This window comes from Halichoeres trimaculatus, unplaced genomic scaffold (genome assembly GCF_033239565.1).
Source record: "Halichoeres trimaculatus isolate MK-OKI-2021-1 unplaced genomic scaffold, fHalTri1.1 fHalTri1_scaffold_15, whole genome shotgun sequence".
Taxonomy (NCBI): domain Eukaryota; kingdom Metazoa; phylum Chordata; class Actinopteri; order Labriformes; family Labridae; genus Halichoeres; species Halichoeres trimaculatus.
This window is the reverse complement of record NW_027437193.1, coordinates 11512392-11529362: the sequence shown is the minus strand read 5'-3', so window position 1 is coordinate 11529362 and position 16971 is coordinate 11512392. Positions and strand designations below refer to the sequence as shown.

At 38.6% G+C, this 16971-nt stretch overlaps 1 protein-coding gene across 3 annotated transcripts in view; it reads left to right on the top strand.

Moving 5' to 3' along the window:
- Positions 1 to 6591: 6591 nt before the first annotated feature.
- The window catches only part of atp6v1h (ATPase H+ transporting V1 subunit H), a 30003-nt gene continuing 19623 nt past the window's right edge, over positions 6592 to 16971 (top strand). Inside the window, exons 1-9 of one of the 3 annotated variants that reach the window (XM_074689371.1) lie at positions 6592 to 6679; positions 7425 to 7575; positions 8306 to 8405; positions 8760 to 8849; positions 9726 to 9839; positions 10737 to 10841; positions 11899 to 11958; positions 12919 to 13016; positions 15034 to 15226. In XM_074689371.1, the coding sequence (XP_074545472.1) occupies positions 7472 to 7575; positions 8306 to 8405; positions 8760 to 8849; positions 9726 to 9839; positions 10737 to 10841; positions 11899 to 11958; positions 12919 to 13016; positions 15034 to 15226 (864 nt within the window). In that variant the 5' untranslated portion in view covers positions 6592 to 6679; positions 7425 to 7471. Of the gene's footprint in view, positions 6680 to 7012; positions 7137 to 7424; positions 7576 to 8305; positions 8406 to 8759; positions 8850 to 9725; positions 9840 to 10736; positions 10842 to 11898; positions 11959 to 12918; positions 13017 to 15033; positions 15227 to 16971 lie in introns of those variants that run through there. The other 2 variants (XM_074689372.1, XM_074689373.1) reach the window with 2 other exon arrangements.

The window sequence follows — 16971 nt, the reverse complement described above, 5'->3', positions numbered from 1 at the left end:
TTTTTTTTTATCATCATGATTAAACTACTCCTTTACTCCAGACAATGGTCAGAAACCCAAAGACTATTAATTTACTTTAATTTGACTGAATAAATTTAACAAGAACGCAGGAAGTCTGAGGTTTATTTGCAGGACTTATGCAATCAATTAATTCTCTTATCATAGCAGCTCCAAAAACATGAAATCAAACCATTAGCTTCCATATCTCCATTACTAATCAGTTGGATTGCAAGTACTTTTTTTTTTTTCTTTTTTTTTTCTCAGATAAAGTGAGCTGTGCTACGCCTGTGCTCTGTAATGTACAGTTAAGTCTGATAACCTGCCCTGATGCAGATGACAACACTGCCATCTAAAGGTAGCTTCAACCACACACTGGCCTGATGTTCTCCGTGTGAATGATAATGAAAGAATTCACTCACCTACACAGCTACAGTGGTCATGGGATTTTCTGGGGCATGGTAGTGTTTTAAGGGTATGTTTTTTTTAATAACTTTTTTGAACACCAGATGGCGCTCTGCCTTTCCTGCAGAAATACACCATACTACAATGTATGTTTATGGGTATCTACCTTATTTACACCTTTGTGTATTTTCATGTCACTTTGTTTTTCAAACTGCTCTCTGACGCAGTGAGTGCTCTATTAAAAGAAAGAATTGACAGCGCCTGTAATACAAAACTGACTACAGAACAGTTCTCACCATATCCACACAGACCTTCAACTGAGCTATGGCATGGGAGAGGCACTCCTCTGCACTGTCATTTTGTCATGAAAGGAAGAAAGGAAAGGATATGTGCCCTGCCATGTCCATATGAATTACTTTCTGTGCATCTGTGCTGAACCGGGGGTTTGCTCCGAGCATCTACACATCTTTATCCCCCTCCAGAGATACGGTCATGTGACTTTCCTCCACAACACTTCATTTAACACCTTCCCCTGTGTTCATGTTATGCAACACATAGCCCGCAAATAGCCACGTGAGATTGATACAAGCATGCAAGCAAGAGAGGAACAAACAATTCTCTCTATGGTTGTAATTCAAAGATTACATGCAGACAGACTTCTTCCTGTGAGGGCTCAAAGCCAAGAGGAGGGAGTCTGCACACACAAGGTCACAACGAGGAGGAGGCCAGACCTGGGTGACAAGATGAATACAGTCTTCTCAATGTGTGATTAAGAGAGATTGAAAGCATTGTGAAGCTCTGGGGAAGATTGAATTAACTGTAGATTCAATCACGGGAGCTCAACATGCTGATAGCCAGAGGAGAGGAAGTGTGTCACTGACTTAACACCTACACTGATCACGCACAGCTTCTGTGAGCATTCTAAAGGGGTGGATGAAAAGTTAAGACAGAAAAAAACAGATTCCCTCTGTTTGATGGGCTCTCCTACTCATAATAGGGTTGATTAAACTGATTAATATCTGTTTCTCTCAGGGTTGTGATCAGTTTGTTCTTGGTGCTGTGAATGTCAGGCACATGTTAATTAAACAAAATCAGTGTAGCAATTCTGGTAACCAAGACACACAGCTTCCTGTTTTTTTTACTTTATAATCTCCAGCATCATATTATCAACATGTTAGCTGGCACACCTCCATGTGACCTGATTATACCAATTATCATCAGTAAGAGCTTAAAACCTTTCTGTTCAGCTAAATTAAAGAAGTTTTGGAGACTTGCAGGAGAAACATTTGCACATCTTACTTACTATTCACATGCAATTCGTCTTTCTAATTTCCCTGATATCACAATTAGAAATGTTGCAGGAAGTATGCTATTTGATTTAAATTTTTTATTCAATAAATTTTTGTTTTGTTTTGTCATAGACCCTTTTCAAGCAAAAATTTGTTTGAAAAGGGTCTATGACTGAAACTAGCAGCATCAAAGTTCTTCTTTCTAGAAGTTGGCCAGTGTGTGCGAGTTTTATTCTTCTATTAATTTGGACTTAGTTGTCTCTGTTTGATGAACCTGCCTTAGAAGTATGAAGATTTTTGCTATGCCTAATGTGCAACTGTAAATTATTTGTGGTACAATCTTAAAAACACCAGCTCAAATATGGAGGGAAACAGTGCATAAACTTAAATTTAAGATACAGTAAATGCCTTGTTTTTATGTCAAGAACTGTCCTTTTAGACTCTATGTGCACCATATTCACCTGATGACTATAGAAAAATGTCTCATTCTAGAAAGTGGAAGACAAAATGTATGCCTTAAGTTTTTGCAAAGTGTGAAAAAAGTCATCCAATGGGGAAAGAAACACGTGCTTGTTAAATTTTTTGAAATAAAAAAATGTAATAAAGCAAGAAACTAAACAAGTAAATCCTATTTGCAGATTTTACTTTTAGGTCTTTTTTTTTGCATTCACACATTCCCACTTTCTCCTAACTGTTCCAGGGTCATTGAACCTGGACCCACAGACTCAATATCTTAGTATCTCATCAACAAACCTCACAGTAAAGGTCTCCTTTCAAAATGTGCTCCAAAGACTGTTGATTGTAATTAAGTGGGAGAGGACCTCAGGTCTCTTTTCCCTGCACACAATTACTTTGAGATTAAGGTTTAAGAGGCATGCTCTTTATCTTGACACAGCAGTTATCGTTTCTCTAATTATGCCTGGAGATAAGACATTATAAAATGAAGAGCTGAAACAATGTGATGCAGTGGGAGAGCCCTGTGTAGATGCAGTAGGCTATCAGTTTGTCATAACTGTTTATGTGACATACTTTTTATTCCGTATTCATGGTTATTGAAAAATTTATAATCTGTCAATTCAGAAAGGGCTGTTTCATTTGAATAGGGCAAGGCTGTGATACAGGTGTTAAATATTGACAGCACCCAACAGCACCCATAGGGACATTTCATTACAAGAAAAGCAAACAAAAACACAAAAGCTTTGCTCCATCTAAATGTACGAAATAGTGAACAAAGCAAACTAGCTCATAAAACGCTGTGACACTGAAACCAGCTCAGGTAGTTTGAGTCTTTTCATGAAACTCCCCCTTTTCTGCCTCTCATGTTGAAAGCCCTGTTGTGTTTTATATCTCAGAAGGTTATAAGTGGTTCTGTGCATGTAGGAGCTCTGAGGATACTTAAATGACACATACAGCTGAGATACATCAGTGTAATAACTACACCTGAGCAGTCTCAACCTGTTTGCTCAGTAAATGAAAAAGAGATGTATTTCCCAAGAAAAAAGTAGATGATGACATGAAAAAGTTGGTGGAAGCTGGTGTTTTCAAAGTATAGGTGCAAATTTTAGAGAAAAAAAAGGCATTTGTAATCTCAGTGAGATGAAAGTTAGCAACAAATTGCCTGTGTATTAGAGCAAGTTACAGTTAATTATTATTATAATCATTATTATTATAGCCCACCAGCTTCCTTTCTTCATTTCTGCCTGATGCTGAGTGAGGCTTTATCAACTGCTGTTAACGTAACACACCTTTATATATTTCAGGCTAACTTGGGTCTTGTCTGAATACATTGTATACTTTGAATAAATTACAATCTGCTGCATTGACTGTAATCCTCATTTTTAACTTTCAGGCCAAACTATGCAAACAAGCTGCATGCTTAGTTAGTGTTGTAGCGGTTTGTGTTGCAGTCTTTCAATCCATTCCAATATGTACGTTTCTAGACAGTTATTTTTTGAACATCTTCCAGTCCATCTCTGCTCTGCTCAAAGAAATACAATCATGTAATGAATATGCTAAAGACTGCCTGACTCCTTTATCCTCAAACTTGTTTCTAGAAACAGCTTCTGTGTCCTTTTGGCTCTTTTCCTGTGCTGTAGATAGTAACAAGGTTCTCTTCACTACAGACAGCTATAGGAAATCTTTATTTATCCATTTACTGAGAATCATTCTGCTGCCAAACCCTCAGCAAAATCCCAGGCTATTTTTAGAAAAGACTCCGCGTATACTCAGAACTCCCTCAAACACTCCCTTCTCATTTGGATTTGCTTTGAGATGTTTATCATATATTCTTTTTGTCTGTTTAACCGACAACTGCAACTTTGTGTTTACAATATCAGCCAACCACTCTGCACTATTTAAAGACAAACTATGTTCTTTTAATCTTCTTATGACTCATTCAGGCGGGAGGAACTACTCGATATAGAAGTTAGATGAGGAGTAAACAGAGATGCTGGTTGCACAAGAGCAGTCTAGTTGTTATAACAACAAACATAACGTTAGGATTTATGTCTCATTTAAAGCACAGTTTTGGTAATAAAGAATATAAAAGTTTTTTATGAGTTTGAGAGATATGTAGATATATCTTGATACCCTGCGCCTTTCAAAGCAAATTAGGCCCCTTTATTCCACTAAAGTATATCTTTTTACAATGTTAAGTGCAGCAAATGAGGATTTTGTAAATTAGTGTGCTTTAACTCATAAAGTTTCATAAAGTTTACCAAGTAAAATATCGGCCATACCTCAAGGCACACCATCTCCTGCTCTTCTTGGACGGGGTCATTGCAGTTCACCCTGTACCCCACATTGTGTCTACAGGCTCGGGCCAATCCACGCACCCGCTGCCACATCAGGGCCCTGGTGCGTCTGATCCCGAGCAGAGTGGACGTGGGCCTGACCTCCCACTGCCTTAGCGCTCTAACACATGGCATGGTCCAGCCATGAGCTCGCATCAGCCATGAACCGGGAGGTTCAAGTCTCCATCAGATCAGGAGAGAAATCCACGCACCTTGCTCCTCTCCTCTATGTCTTCCCGATGTCTCCTCTGAAATACATCTTGTCAGAATTGAAGTGAGAAAAAGAAAAGCATCAGTGACCCTGACGGAGAGAAGAGTGTTTACAAAGGAGAGAGCAGAAGGGGATTAGGACGGTGTTCCCACTGGATGAAATCCTGATTCCTCTGTGCTTTGCTGCGTCTCACCAGCTTAGGCCAGATTAAGCCAGGAGGTCTTAGTGTCTGAGCGAGATGGACGGAAAGGAAGACAGTAGTAGACATGGATTCATTTGTGATTAATATGTGCTCCTTGATGATTCTTCTTGTGTAATACAATGGATTAACACACATTAGTAAATGGACTTTGGAGAGGAAACATATGGCTACAGTGTAAATGCAGCATCGCTGTCGTAGATGTGGTAACAGCTTGAAGCTTCTGACATGTTGTGTTGGGATAAACAATGATCAAAGCTCCCCAGTGTGAGAAATCAACCAACTTCAGTCACCCTTACAAACATGATACAATACACCGTGAAATGATTGCACAGTTGATTAAATTGATTGGCTTCAGTCACATGTGGTGTATCTCTCCTTTTCCATCTTACTGGAGTTTGACAAAACTTATCAAACAAAACCTGACAGTATTAAGTTTGCTGCCATGCTGCTCTCATGGCTAGATCAGATTTATCCTGTATAGTACCAGTCTTCTTTCACTTTAAAGGTATTGCTTAAGCTGAGATATTTAAAGGTAAATGCGAGTTGTGTCACTAAAGCAGTCTCGAAGATAGATTGAAGACTCTTACCACTTATTTCTTGTTTTCATTGACTTGTGTCCCTGTTTTGGAATACATTGAAACAAAAGTTACCTTTAATCACAGCAGTTGAGGCAGCAGGACAATTTTACCATACAGTTGCATTCTATCTTGACATCTATTTTATACCTTTTTTTTTTGTCACTTTTAACCCTTGTGTGGTATTAGTATTGTTGTTACTTAGCCAGTGCTTATGGGTCTATTTATGGGATAGTGTATGAGAAAAAAAAAGTTTGGTTCCCGCAAGACAAAGGGGGAAAATGTGCGGGAATGCAAGAGTAGATGGTGTTTGTTGAATTTTCAACAATGTTTCAACTTTCAAGCATGCACACACGCACACACGAATACACACAGACAGACACACACACCTTGTGCAGGAACAGGAGGGGCAGAAAACACAGTCAGGAGGCCCAGAAAGGAGGAAGACAAAGTGGGGGTACACAGGACCTACACGTTCCACACTTTTATTAGTCCCGGGTCCAGTGGACCCAAACACCCTGTATGTAATATAAATGCGTAGGGTGGGTGTATAGTATGTGGTCAGAGAAAATGTGTTTTGAGTTATGTTCTTCACAGAAAATGAGCCAAAGTCAATGAATTTTAGGTTGAAAAAACAATTGTTTCATTTTTCTTTTGATGAAAACAGGTCCCACAGACCTGAATACCATACAAGGGTTGATGATCATCAAAGTTACACACAAATTAAGTTTATTTTCAAGATATGAGAATGTTATCACTGCTAAAGTTGTTGTGAAGGCCCAGTCTGCATTTTAAGCCCTAGGAATTCACTGATACAGCTTTAAATTAGGTTGATTTTTCAAACATGTTTATACCCAATGCTGAGAATTCAATTTATATATTCATATTACATGATTATCAATTCATCTCGATAACTTTAATAAAAATGTTGTGACACCTTTTACTGCTATGTAACTATATGTTCTAAATTAAATGTTAGTCCAAGTTTAGTACAAGATTTCTATAGTATGCCACAGACCCATTTTTTCGCCATTAATACTCTAAGTAACATAAAATAATGCTTGACTTTTGGCTTTTGTCAAAACCTCGAGAGTCAAACTTCTCTGAATCGTCAGGAGTCAGCCTGTAGCTCATGTGACCGTCACATGATAGAGCGTGACGCAGTGTTGTAGTCAGTCAGCTGTTCTTACAGGACAGTGGCAAGCTAGGTGAGTATTTCAACCGAGCTATTCCTCGTTATTTAACCCAAACTGCACATCAAATCCCGAATTGTTCAATTTCTTTCACCCTGCCAAACTAACCGTTGTTGCCTTTCCAGCTGCTGTCATGTCGGCCCGGTGGTAGAATGAATTTTTAGCTTTGTTAGCACTGCTGTTTGGGTTAGCATCCTCGGCTTAGTTTGCTGTATGCTGCCTGCTAACGCTGAATGACAACATATCGAAAAAAAAACGTTACAGTGCCATAGTGTTGTATTGGAGTGTTGTGCATGGATGTGGTATTAAAACGGAAAATTTAAGAGAACGTAAATTGTTTTGGCTTGTCGTGGAATTCAGAAAAACCTACTATGGGATGTCGTGACATTGGTTCTAGCTTGTTATCTAGCTAGGAGTTGATGCTAGCTCTCCAGCTACCTCCAGTTTTTTTCTGACCGTTAAGTGATGAAAGGTTAAATTTTCACTCCCGAGTAAAGATGTATTTAACACTGTTGCTAAAGAAATGTCTACTGTATTTCAAAGCTGTTGTACTTGTCGAAAATTTAACGGCTAACTAACCCTACCAGCCACTGAGTGCTGCATTCAGTCATAAGCATCAGGCGATATATTTTAAGCACAAATCAGTTAATCTGCAGCATTTTCAACCTTCAAATTATGTCTAATTTACTATTCCAGGGACAAACCTGTATAATGACCAGTCTGCTTGCTGTTGTTGATGGTTTTTGTTTTCTTTCCACAGGGAGTTGTATATTAGATCTGCATAACCTGCATTAGAAATTTGTCAATATGGATATTCGCGGGGCTGTGGACGCTGCAGTCCCCACCAATATCATCGCTGCTAAGGCTGCCGAGGTGCGGGCCAACCTGGTGAACTGGCAGTCCTATCTGCAGTAAGTAATGCAACACTAACAGTGTACATGACAGCAATCCTGTATTTTATGAGCCTTTGAATTTACTCATGGTATTAGTGGTGTGCATTTAACTGTATTGTTTGTGTTAAATTAACTAAAACAGCTGTTGAATCTGTCTTGTGTGAGTAAAGTACTTGTTCTATGATTTTCTTCTGATTTTCATGCTGTAATATGTTGGATAAATCTAAATGCTGTTGGAAATCTGCTACTGTCCCTGTGTTGTGTGATTCACTGTCTGGAGTGACACTTCCTCTTTAGCTTGTATCTTTAAATACTGTAATCCTTCTGATGACTCACTCTGCAAAAAAAATAACCAATCCAGTTATGTGATGTTAGTTTCAGTTAAAATATATATGATAAGCCTGTTCTTGTCTTAGCAGTTTACGTCTATGGGTGTGTTTTGCCTCCAACATGAGACATTTCCATGTTATTTGCCATTATTGTGGTGGCTGTCCTTGTAATTAGAAGCAGCCTGTTAGTGGCAGGAGAAAAGCCCAAACCTTCAGTTAGGGCAGTAGCTTACAGTATTCATATTGTAATAGCTGTGTGTCTCTAACTGCTCAGGGTGTGTTATCTTATGTTGGATGAATAATTTCATTGCATGGGTCTAATTTTAACCCATCAACTCATATCATTGAATTAAACAATATGCATTTAAAATAAAATGTCTTATGCTGATCTCCAAATTTCTTGATTTCCTCCCTTGTAGGAGCCAGATGATCTCTGCAGAGGACTGTGAATTCATCAAAAAGTTTGAAGTGGCCAGCTCTGAGGAGAAACAGGTCATCCTGACCAATGAAGGACACCAGGTATGACATCTTTGATATTCTGTTTATTTATGGGTGTTTTTGGTTTAAGTTTTTAAACGTATTATACAGCAGCAGGCGTCCCAGAGAGCTCTTCACTGTATTTTCTGTTTTGCTTACAGCCTTTCAAACAAAGCAGACAGACACCTATTTTTTTCAGAAGTCTTAATGTCAATTGATTCCTGTAAACCTCTGTTTCACAGTCACTCTGTCTTTTATTTCTACTGTTTGAAATAGAAAAAAAAGAAATGCCACAGACAGAAGAAAAGTGATGGCCTTTGGCTCAGTTTATCAATACTCACTGGGGGGAGCTGTGTCTTTTTGTGTCTGTTTATCTCTGTTTTTGTTTTTGCTCAGTGTGCAAAGACCTTTCTGAACTTGATGGCGCACATCTCCAAGGAGCAGACAGTCCAGTACATTCTGACTCTGATTGATGACACCCTGCAGGTACGCAGACAAAAGTACTGACTGTGGGCAAATAGGACATCTATTTTCTTGTACCTCTGTCCTTGGACACATCCATTGGCCCCAACATAGAAAAACTTTTGAGTAAGGTTGTATTCACCTCAAAGTTCTTGTGTAATATGATTGAGCATTAAAAAAGGGGCATGAATGTAGATTGCATTATGTAAGATATCTGGTCTTCCTTTTTGCTGGGCCGTAAAGAGCAAAATTGATATGTATCAGTTAAAGCATTAAACTGAGCTGTGATTAGTTTCAATGTCCTTTGATTTAGTTTGTTTTGTAAGCTACAGGTTTGTAGATAAAATCAGCTCTACAGTCAGGAAGTTCCTCTTGGCAAAGTGATAAAGCTGAAACTATGCATTTGTTATATTTTACAATAATAAAGAAGAAATTATGTCACTAGGTGTTGAATATTAATGCTTCACTTCTTTTAAAGCATGCCAAATTTTAACAGCTATCAATTTTTTAAAACATCCAATGGAGTTTCTGTTTTTTTTTCAGCAGGCATTCATGAACAGAAACATGCTAAACTTAAAGTTTTTAGTTACTTGTCCTGCTTTATGTGTTGCATGTTTTTAGTATGACCACCCTTTACATGTAGCAGCTTTTAAGGTAAAAGAGGAGCAAAAGCTCAGACCCATTGTTATGGATATGGTATAACATAAAGTCAGACTTTAATGATACAATACTTTACTGCTGTAAGAAACTTTTCCCCAATTCCACTTTTGTTCTGTCTCTTTATTAGTTTCTCACTTGAAATAAAGGATTCTTCAATTAGCCACTTCAGCTGAGCAGAAAATAAGTTGAAATCCCTCTTCGCAGTCCAAGAGCTCATCTCATATCTTTATTATTAATCAGGAGAACCACCAGCGGGTGAACATTTTCTTTGACTTCGCCAAGAAGACGAAGAACACCGCCTGGTCCTACTTCCTCCCCATGCTGAATCGTCAGGACCTTTTTACCGTCCACATGGTGAGTGGAGATGTATTGGTACTGCTGTGAGTGTTTTTCAGAGCATGAAGAAACGCACGTTATACTAATAAAAAGCTGTATTAGAAATCAGAGTTGCTGACACATGTCAAATACAGACCGCCCAACTTTTATTGTGGTAAATGATCAGAATCACACGGTGTATTGTTGATAATCAGCTTTATGTTAAAAAGATGAAGAAAAAAAAAGAAAAGAATCATTATTAACCTAATGTACATTTACTAGTTTGGTTGAATTGACTTACGTCTCAGAGATGTAGACGTTCGATTTTACAGCAGTGCATTTTTCACTGATTTTAATCAGAGCAGGGCATCAATAATTCCTCACTAAGCAAACTTTCACTCCTTTTCTTTAAAAACTGTAATTACTGATGTGATTTATACCGACCATCTCTTTCTGAGCACACAATGAGCACCTGCTGCTTAATTAAAAGAATCAGCCAGATGGCAGCCAGCAGGTGGGCAAAATCTGACCCCAGGAACGTGACGATGCACTTCAGCTCAGTCACACTGTCACACTGAATCTTGATTTTAAATTAGAGCCTTGACTTTTATACACATCTGTTTCCTGGCAAGAACAAATCAGACAGCAGAATTGTTGCTGGGGTTCTCCTGGTCAGGGTTGGCTGCTGTGGCCGCAGGTGTTTGAATTGGACCTCAGTTAAAAGTCAGTTTGTTGAAGGGGTTTTGGAATAAGGTTTTATTAATGTGGCCCGTCTTAACCTCCATTTTTTAACCACCAATCAAGGTGGAATTCACAAAGACTGCTTTAAGGTATAAAAGAAATATGTAGAGATACTCTCTAATTCTGCGTCTTGTGTTTATTTCTTTATATAGTCACTCTCCTTGAATTCGAAATGTCTTGTCTTCCTTTCATTAGGCGGCGAGGATCATCGCTAAGCTGGCTGCCTGGGGCCGTGATCTAATGGAGGGAAGTGATTTAAACTACTACTTCAACTGGATCAAAAGTCAACTCAGTTCACAGGTATGCTGATGAAAAAGGATGCTGTTGAAATTTCTTGTGTTAATTTCAACTGCTCTCTCGATATCAGATTACAGAAATGTTTTCATAGATTGGTGTCATTGCCTTTAAAGTCAATGATTCTGTGTTTGTTAGACTCTTTAGGCCTGTGAAATATTCTCTCATTTCAAGTGTTCTTTTGTCTGTCATATTTGTATTTAACTTTTAAAAGCAGTCCTGCAGGTTGAGGGAAAGCATGATCCACCCTCGCGACAAATGAAAAGAAGAGATGTAGGTCACCAAAGTTGTCTTTAATCAAGTCATAAACACCAAGATGAATCCTCCATGTTCATTATCAAGATGGCTGGTGTTGATGCTCATTTGGAAGTGCACATTGAGCTATAATGGCTGTGATGAAAGCAGAAGGCACTCAAGTCTGTGTTGGTTTATGTTGTGTAATTCTTTTTTCTTTTGTATTAAGAATCATGTAATGGGTCGATGCTTTCTCAGAGACAACTCATGCTTCCTCCCACTCATAATGAGATCATCTCTATATGAATTTCACGTCTTGTATTCTGTGGTGTGGGCCCAGGGTGTGAGAGTTCATCTGAATGAATGTAATGTTCCTGTATCTATTCAAATTGAGTTTGAGCAGGCGTGTCAGACCTTGAGATGTCCCGATGAAAGCTGCGTTGAAGGTGCTGGCTTCGCCTTGGCAGATGTATAAAGTAAAGAGTGGGCTGATGATAAAACGGATGAATATTGATTTACACTCCCTTTTGTGCTTCTGCATAGCAAATCAGAATATTTAAAAATACTGGAGGTCAATCCAGATGTTGCCATCTCTTTCCAAAGCTGGGTTTTTATCAGAATCTTTTTGTTTTGTTACCATGTGTTTTGCTAACTTTCAAAAAAATGTTCTGTGACAATTTCATTTCTCTCCTCAACAGCCAGTCAGCCAATGAGCGACTACCTGATATTTGGCCAAGGGCATACGATTACACCCCGTGCCTCTGTAACTGTAAAGGTGAATGGATTGTGAACAATTTTGCAATTGTTTCTCTTGTTTATCTCTCATTAGAACCTACATGGTACAGGTCCAGAATCAAGCTCAGGAGCAGGAACTATTTCCCCCAGTGAAGTGAGTATGAGTGAAGTGCATCTTCAGTCCTCTGGAGCCTCAAAAAGACAAATTATCGGGCTTTGGAAGCTGGGTCCTGTCAGCTGTCACTGGACTTTCACTTCTTTTCCTCCCCCTCTTTGTCTCTCCCATCCTGTTCTTGCACTCAGTAATAATTGCAGATTTTCGGAGACCTGAATCTGTTAGAGAAAATGTATTCAACTCCTCCATTTAGACAGCATGGTGTTTGCTGCCACTGGTTGGTTTTAATCATACAAGTGGAAACTGCATGCAGAAAGCCACTTTCCTTAATGCTAAAAGCGCATGCAAACACAGCTTTTTCTGTGCATTAGTATAACAAGGGAAAATTGGAATAATATTTTCACAGCAGCAGCATCCTACCATTTTAGATCCCATATTTTCTCAAGCATAGCGTGATTATTCTGAGAAGTGTGCTCAGAATGCTGTCCACACAAGCGCTATCTAATAACCAAAAGTCATATTTTCCTCTGCATTTTCAACCAGGTAACCTCCTCTGCTCTTCTGTCGTCACTGCTGCCTGCTCTTTCTGCTGGACTTCTCTGCTTCTCTTCAGTTCCCCCTCTTTCAATAACAGATTAATGTGATCTATTTTCTCCTCTCAGCTTTTCCACTCTAATCTCAATTTACATTATTCTGCTCAGGTGTGGTGGGACACTTTTCCCCACAGTTGCACTGTTTTGTATTATTGGGTCTGTGATCTAGCATGATTTGATGTACACTTAAACACAATAGGCTGCATGTGCAATGCCTCAGGTTTCAATCGGTGACGGTTATGCAAGTTATGGACTGGCCTTATTCTGTGTGCTGTATCTGCTTGTCAACTTCTCTATGTGTTTCAGAACTGCACTAATTGTACTTGACCTTCTAACGCTGTGTTTGTTTTCCTGAGCAAAGGTTCACTCTTCTGTTTGAGTAAATGTTTGCCTCTATCCTTTGCAGAGCTCTCAGTATGTCCAGTGTGTTGCCGGCTGCCTTCAGCTGATGCTGAGGGTCAATGAGTATAGGTTTGCATGGGTGGAGGCTGATGGAGTCAACTGGTAAGTCAAGCCTTCAATTTTGTGACTTTAGGGATGGGTATCAAAAACCAGTTCCTGTTGAAAAACGATAAGAAATGTTCAATCCATCGATATCATTAGCTTGTGCTCAACGATTCCCTTATCAATTCTTTTCACTATGTGGGAGCTGCTAGACCTTATCTTGACTAGTCTGCCGCAGCTATCATAAGTTTAGCAATTATAAACTTAAGAAATGTTCATTACTTAAGATTCATATTCTGTACATTCAACATGATATAAATCTCCTTATTTACCAAAAATAGTATAAACAAAACACCGCTAGCTTGATCCCAACGTATATAGGAAATTACATTGATATGCTAGATGTTAGCATACATTGGTTTAACTTAAGCTTCAAGAATACAATTTCAGCTTTCATCACAGAGAGATATAGAATTACTCTTTGCAAAAAATACAGAGAACTTCAAATGTCAAAATACTTGCCTACAAATGAAGGAAATGTTAGGTGCAGGCTCATTGCTGGCTTCATAACTATCACAAGGTTCCAAACAACTTAGAATAATGCTATAACCACTTTGAGACACTAGATGGCCTACTTGGGTCAATAATGTATAACAAAACACTACATTAATGTCACATGACGTGCAATGTTTAGACAAGTTAGTGTTTTTTTTCCTTTATCAATTTGTAAAAATGACTTTATTTAAATTATATATTTTATACCCCAAAATATATATTTAAAAAAAGATTTTTGCCTTCATGGAGCCTTTTCTTTAAAAGAGTCTGCAAGAGTTGTCAGTATAGCCTTGTGGTCTAGTTTGCACACCTCCTGAGGCAAGCCCTCTTTTTAAAGTGAGCAAATATTTAAATGCTTGTAAACTGCACTCTTTCAATTGACCAAAAGGGGGCAACACTGCTGGTTCTTAAACTGGTTTTATGTAAAGAATGAGAAAATAACCACATTTCGTATTTGATTTATTACTACAATGAAGATAAAAGTTGTAAAGAGTTTGATTTCCTCTGATCATGTTTGATTGTGTAAGTAGAGCCCTTGTAGTCCATAATAAAGGTGTAAGCTTGAGTGCCTGTGTGTCTGACATGCTGCAAATGAGTGCATAATATTAGGTAGCAAAAAGCTAAACAAACATTCTGGAGGCAACATCAACTTCTTTTGGACTGCCAGTGAGCTGTAACTAATGTCCCAGGAGGTTTAATTTCATCAAGGAGCAACAGATTATACAAATGTACCTCACTAGTCTCAGAGGAGAGATTTTGAGGCTCACTGTTTTACAGTTACACCCATTAATGGAATAAAATTCAAAGGTCTAAAATTCAGCCATAACTCGTTTTTAAAGTACAGAGAAATTACTGCAAATGCATGAATTAGTCTCACAGGTCAGCTTCACTTATGCCATTATTCCTCACCATTAAAAATGATCTGGAGAGAGCAATGAAGAGTAAAAACCGCTCAAAGGACCTTCCTGTCATATCCATAGCAAGTAACAGGTCAAACTACATTTTCTAAAGAGCCAATTACTGAAGAGGTGAAGGAGCTCATGTTTCTGTTAATGCTGCCTCAAGGAAGGTCACAGATGAAGGCAAGTTAACATTACTTTTTAAAAGCTGCCGGGAGTCCAGTAAGAGAGCCTGAGCTGTCTTTTGTTGCTCTGAAATAACCGGTAGCAAAGGAATTGTTTAAATTGTTTGAGTTCCTTGGAAAAAAGCATCCTGCTCATTATAGCTAGATAATTATTGTACATCCACCAGCGCAACATCCTTGCTTTCAGCAGCTGTTTCTATTAGTGTCTCACTGTTGTCATTAGTGCTCTGTATATTTCCAGGAATATTCTTATTCAATCTAAACACAGTCTGACAAAGACCATGAATGAAATGTTAAGAGTTCATGGAAAAGCAGCATGTAGGCACACAGCTCTGAAAGCTTCTCTGTTAGTACAAAGGTGATAGAGATGTTTGTTTTCCATCTTTTTCTTACCCTCCAGTATTAGACATTGTGAACAATTGTTTTTTCTTTTTATAGCATCACAGCGGTGCTCAGCAACAAGTGTGGCTTCCAGCTCCAGTACCAGATGATCTTCTGTGTTTGGCTCCTGGCCTTCAGTCCTCAGCTCTGCGAGCAGTTGAGACGCTACAACGTGGTGCCTGCCCTGTCCGACATCCTGCAGGAGTCTGTGAAGGAGAAGGTCACTCGGATCATCCTGGCCGCCTTCAGGGTACGTGGGGAATTTCTCAATCACTCAGTTCAGCTGCAGAATGCCAAAATCTGTCCAATTATATGAAAAATTTTTGAACCAGGCTGCTAAAACTTTTTATCCATTATTTTATCTCGGTATTTAAAATGTAGAGGTTTTATTAGGAGCAGGGTTAGGTGGCACAAAATGTATTTTGGACACTTTAGTGTTACCTTTAACAGCCTTCTCCAAAGTATCACTGAAAAACAACCAATAATAGAGTTACAAACAGCATTTTGATTTAAACCTGTGTTATATAGAGCAGAGTAAGGATTATGGAAACACCCTTTCCTGAAGTCTTTCATCTCTAAACACTTTCAGAAATCATAATTTTGGCTAAATCTTTCGCTATTAAATTACATTAGATTAGATTGGATTAGATTAAATTAGATCAACTTTATTGTCCTTTGCAGGAAATTTGTCTTAGACAGCAGTACTACTGGCCAAGGACGCAGTATTTTAAATAACAAAATACTAGACAACATACAACAGTAACATAAGCAAGAGGTCTGCGGCAAGCATGGCCAGAAGTTATTGGACAAGGATGTTAAAGTGCAGTGCTCGTCACAACACGCAGTGAAGATTGAGCACCATTCACTTCTCTGTTGTACCATGCTTTGGAGAGGAGGCTTCGGCATGGTTCACGCTTGCATGCAGACAGCACATATGATCTATAACGATGATCATTGCAACCACTTCTCTTGACAATCATTTTAAACAATGGCGGGGGTGTTAGAGCGCTGTGTCTGTGGCCAACGATCAGAAACACAGAGGCTGTAGATCCTTACAAAAGCTGAGTTTGAATTTCTCTGCAAGTTCATTAAAAACCCTGTTTGGAAGACAACAAGGACATGCGATTAGCAGCTAAAAATACCGTGATATGGAACCTTCCCTTCGACCATGAACATGAACAGTCAAAGAAAAAGAATTTATTGTGAAAATTTGCTGTGATTTTGAACTGTTTGAAGATGCTAGTTTGGATTTCGTCCAGAATTGAGCTATAAAATATTTCTTTGGCTGTAGTCAGAAGTTTGCAGGCATCATTCCAGCACTTTTATACTGATACAGGATACTTTGTGGGTACTTTTAAAGTCTTGCACAGCAATCAATCTTGCATTCAATTAGCTTTATACTTTAACACAACAACATTAAAGTGAAATAGAAACTTTTAAACATCAGATGTCACAGTCTATAAAACAAGCCAACCCATAAAAGGTACATGAATATGATTTAGAAGTACGCTGCCCTTTCAGCTCTCTGCTGATATTGCTCAAACCATCCATTGAATACCTAATGTAGCCCTAAAAGTTGCATTCCAGGCGTGCTCTATTGGTTTGAATGTGTGCCAGGTAATGAATTTCTCATTCTGTGTCCTGACAAAATCTAATTGATGTCTGAGGCTCTGTTTATCTCCCTGTGCTAAGGTGCTTATTTTACTGGAGGAGAAAAGTGAGTCTGACAAGTCTCCAATGCAGATTTCAAACTTCAGAAAAAGTATCAAAAACCAGAAGTGCTGACTTGAAATTTTCGAAGGGTTGGTTAAGTTTGTAGTATCATTAAATCATTGCTTGGTCCTAGACCTCAAAAGCCTAATAGAACAAAAAGTGAGACTTTTGTCTGGGCAAAGGTTATGGCTAAGGATATTTTAATATAAAACGCTTCCAATAGAGTTCGCCTTTGTCCAGCCTAGCAACAGTTAAGTGACAGATCTCTGCTGGGAGCACAAT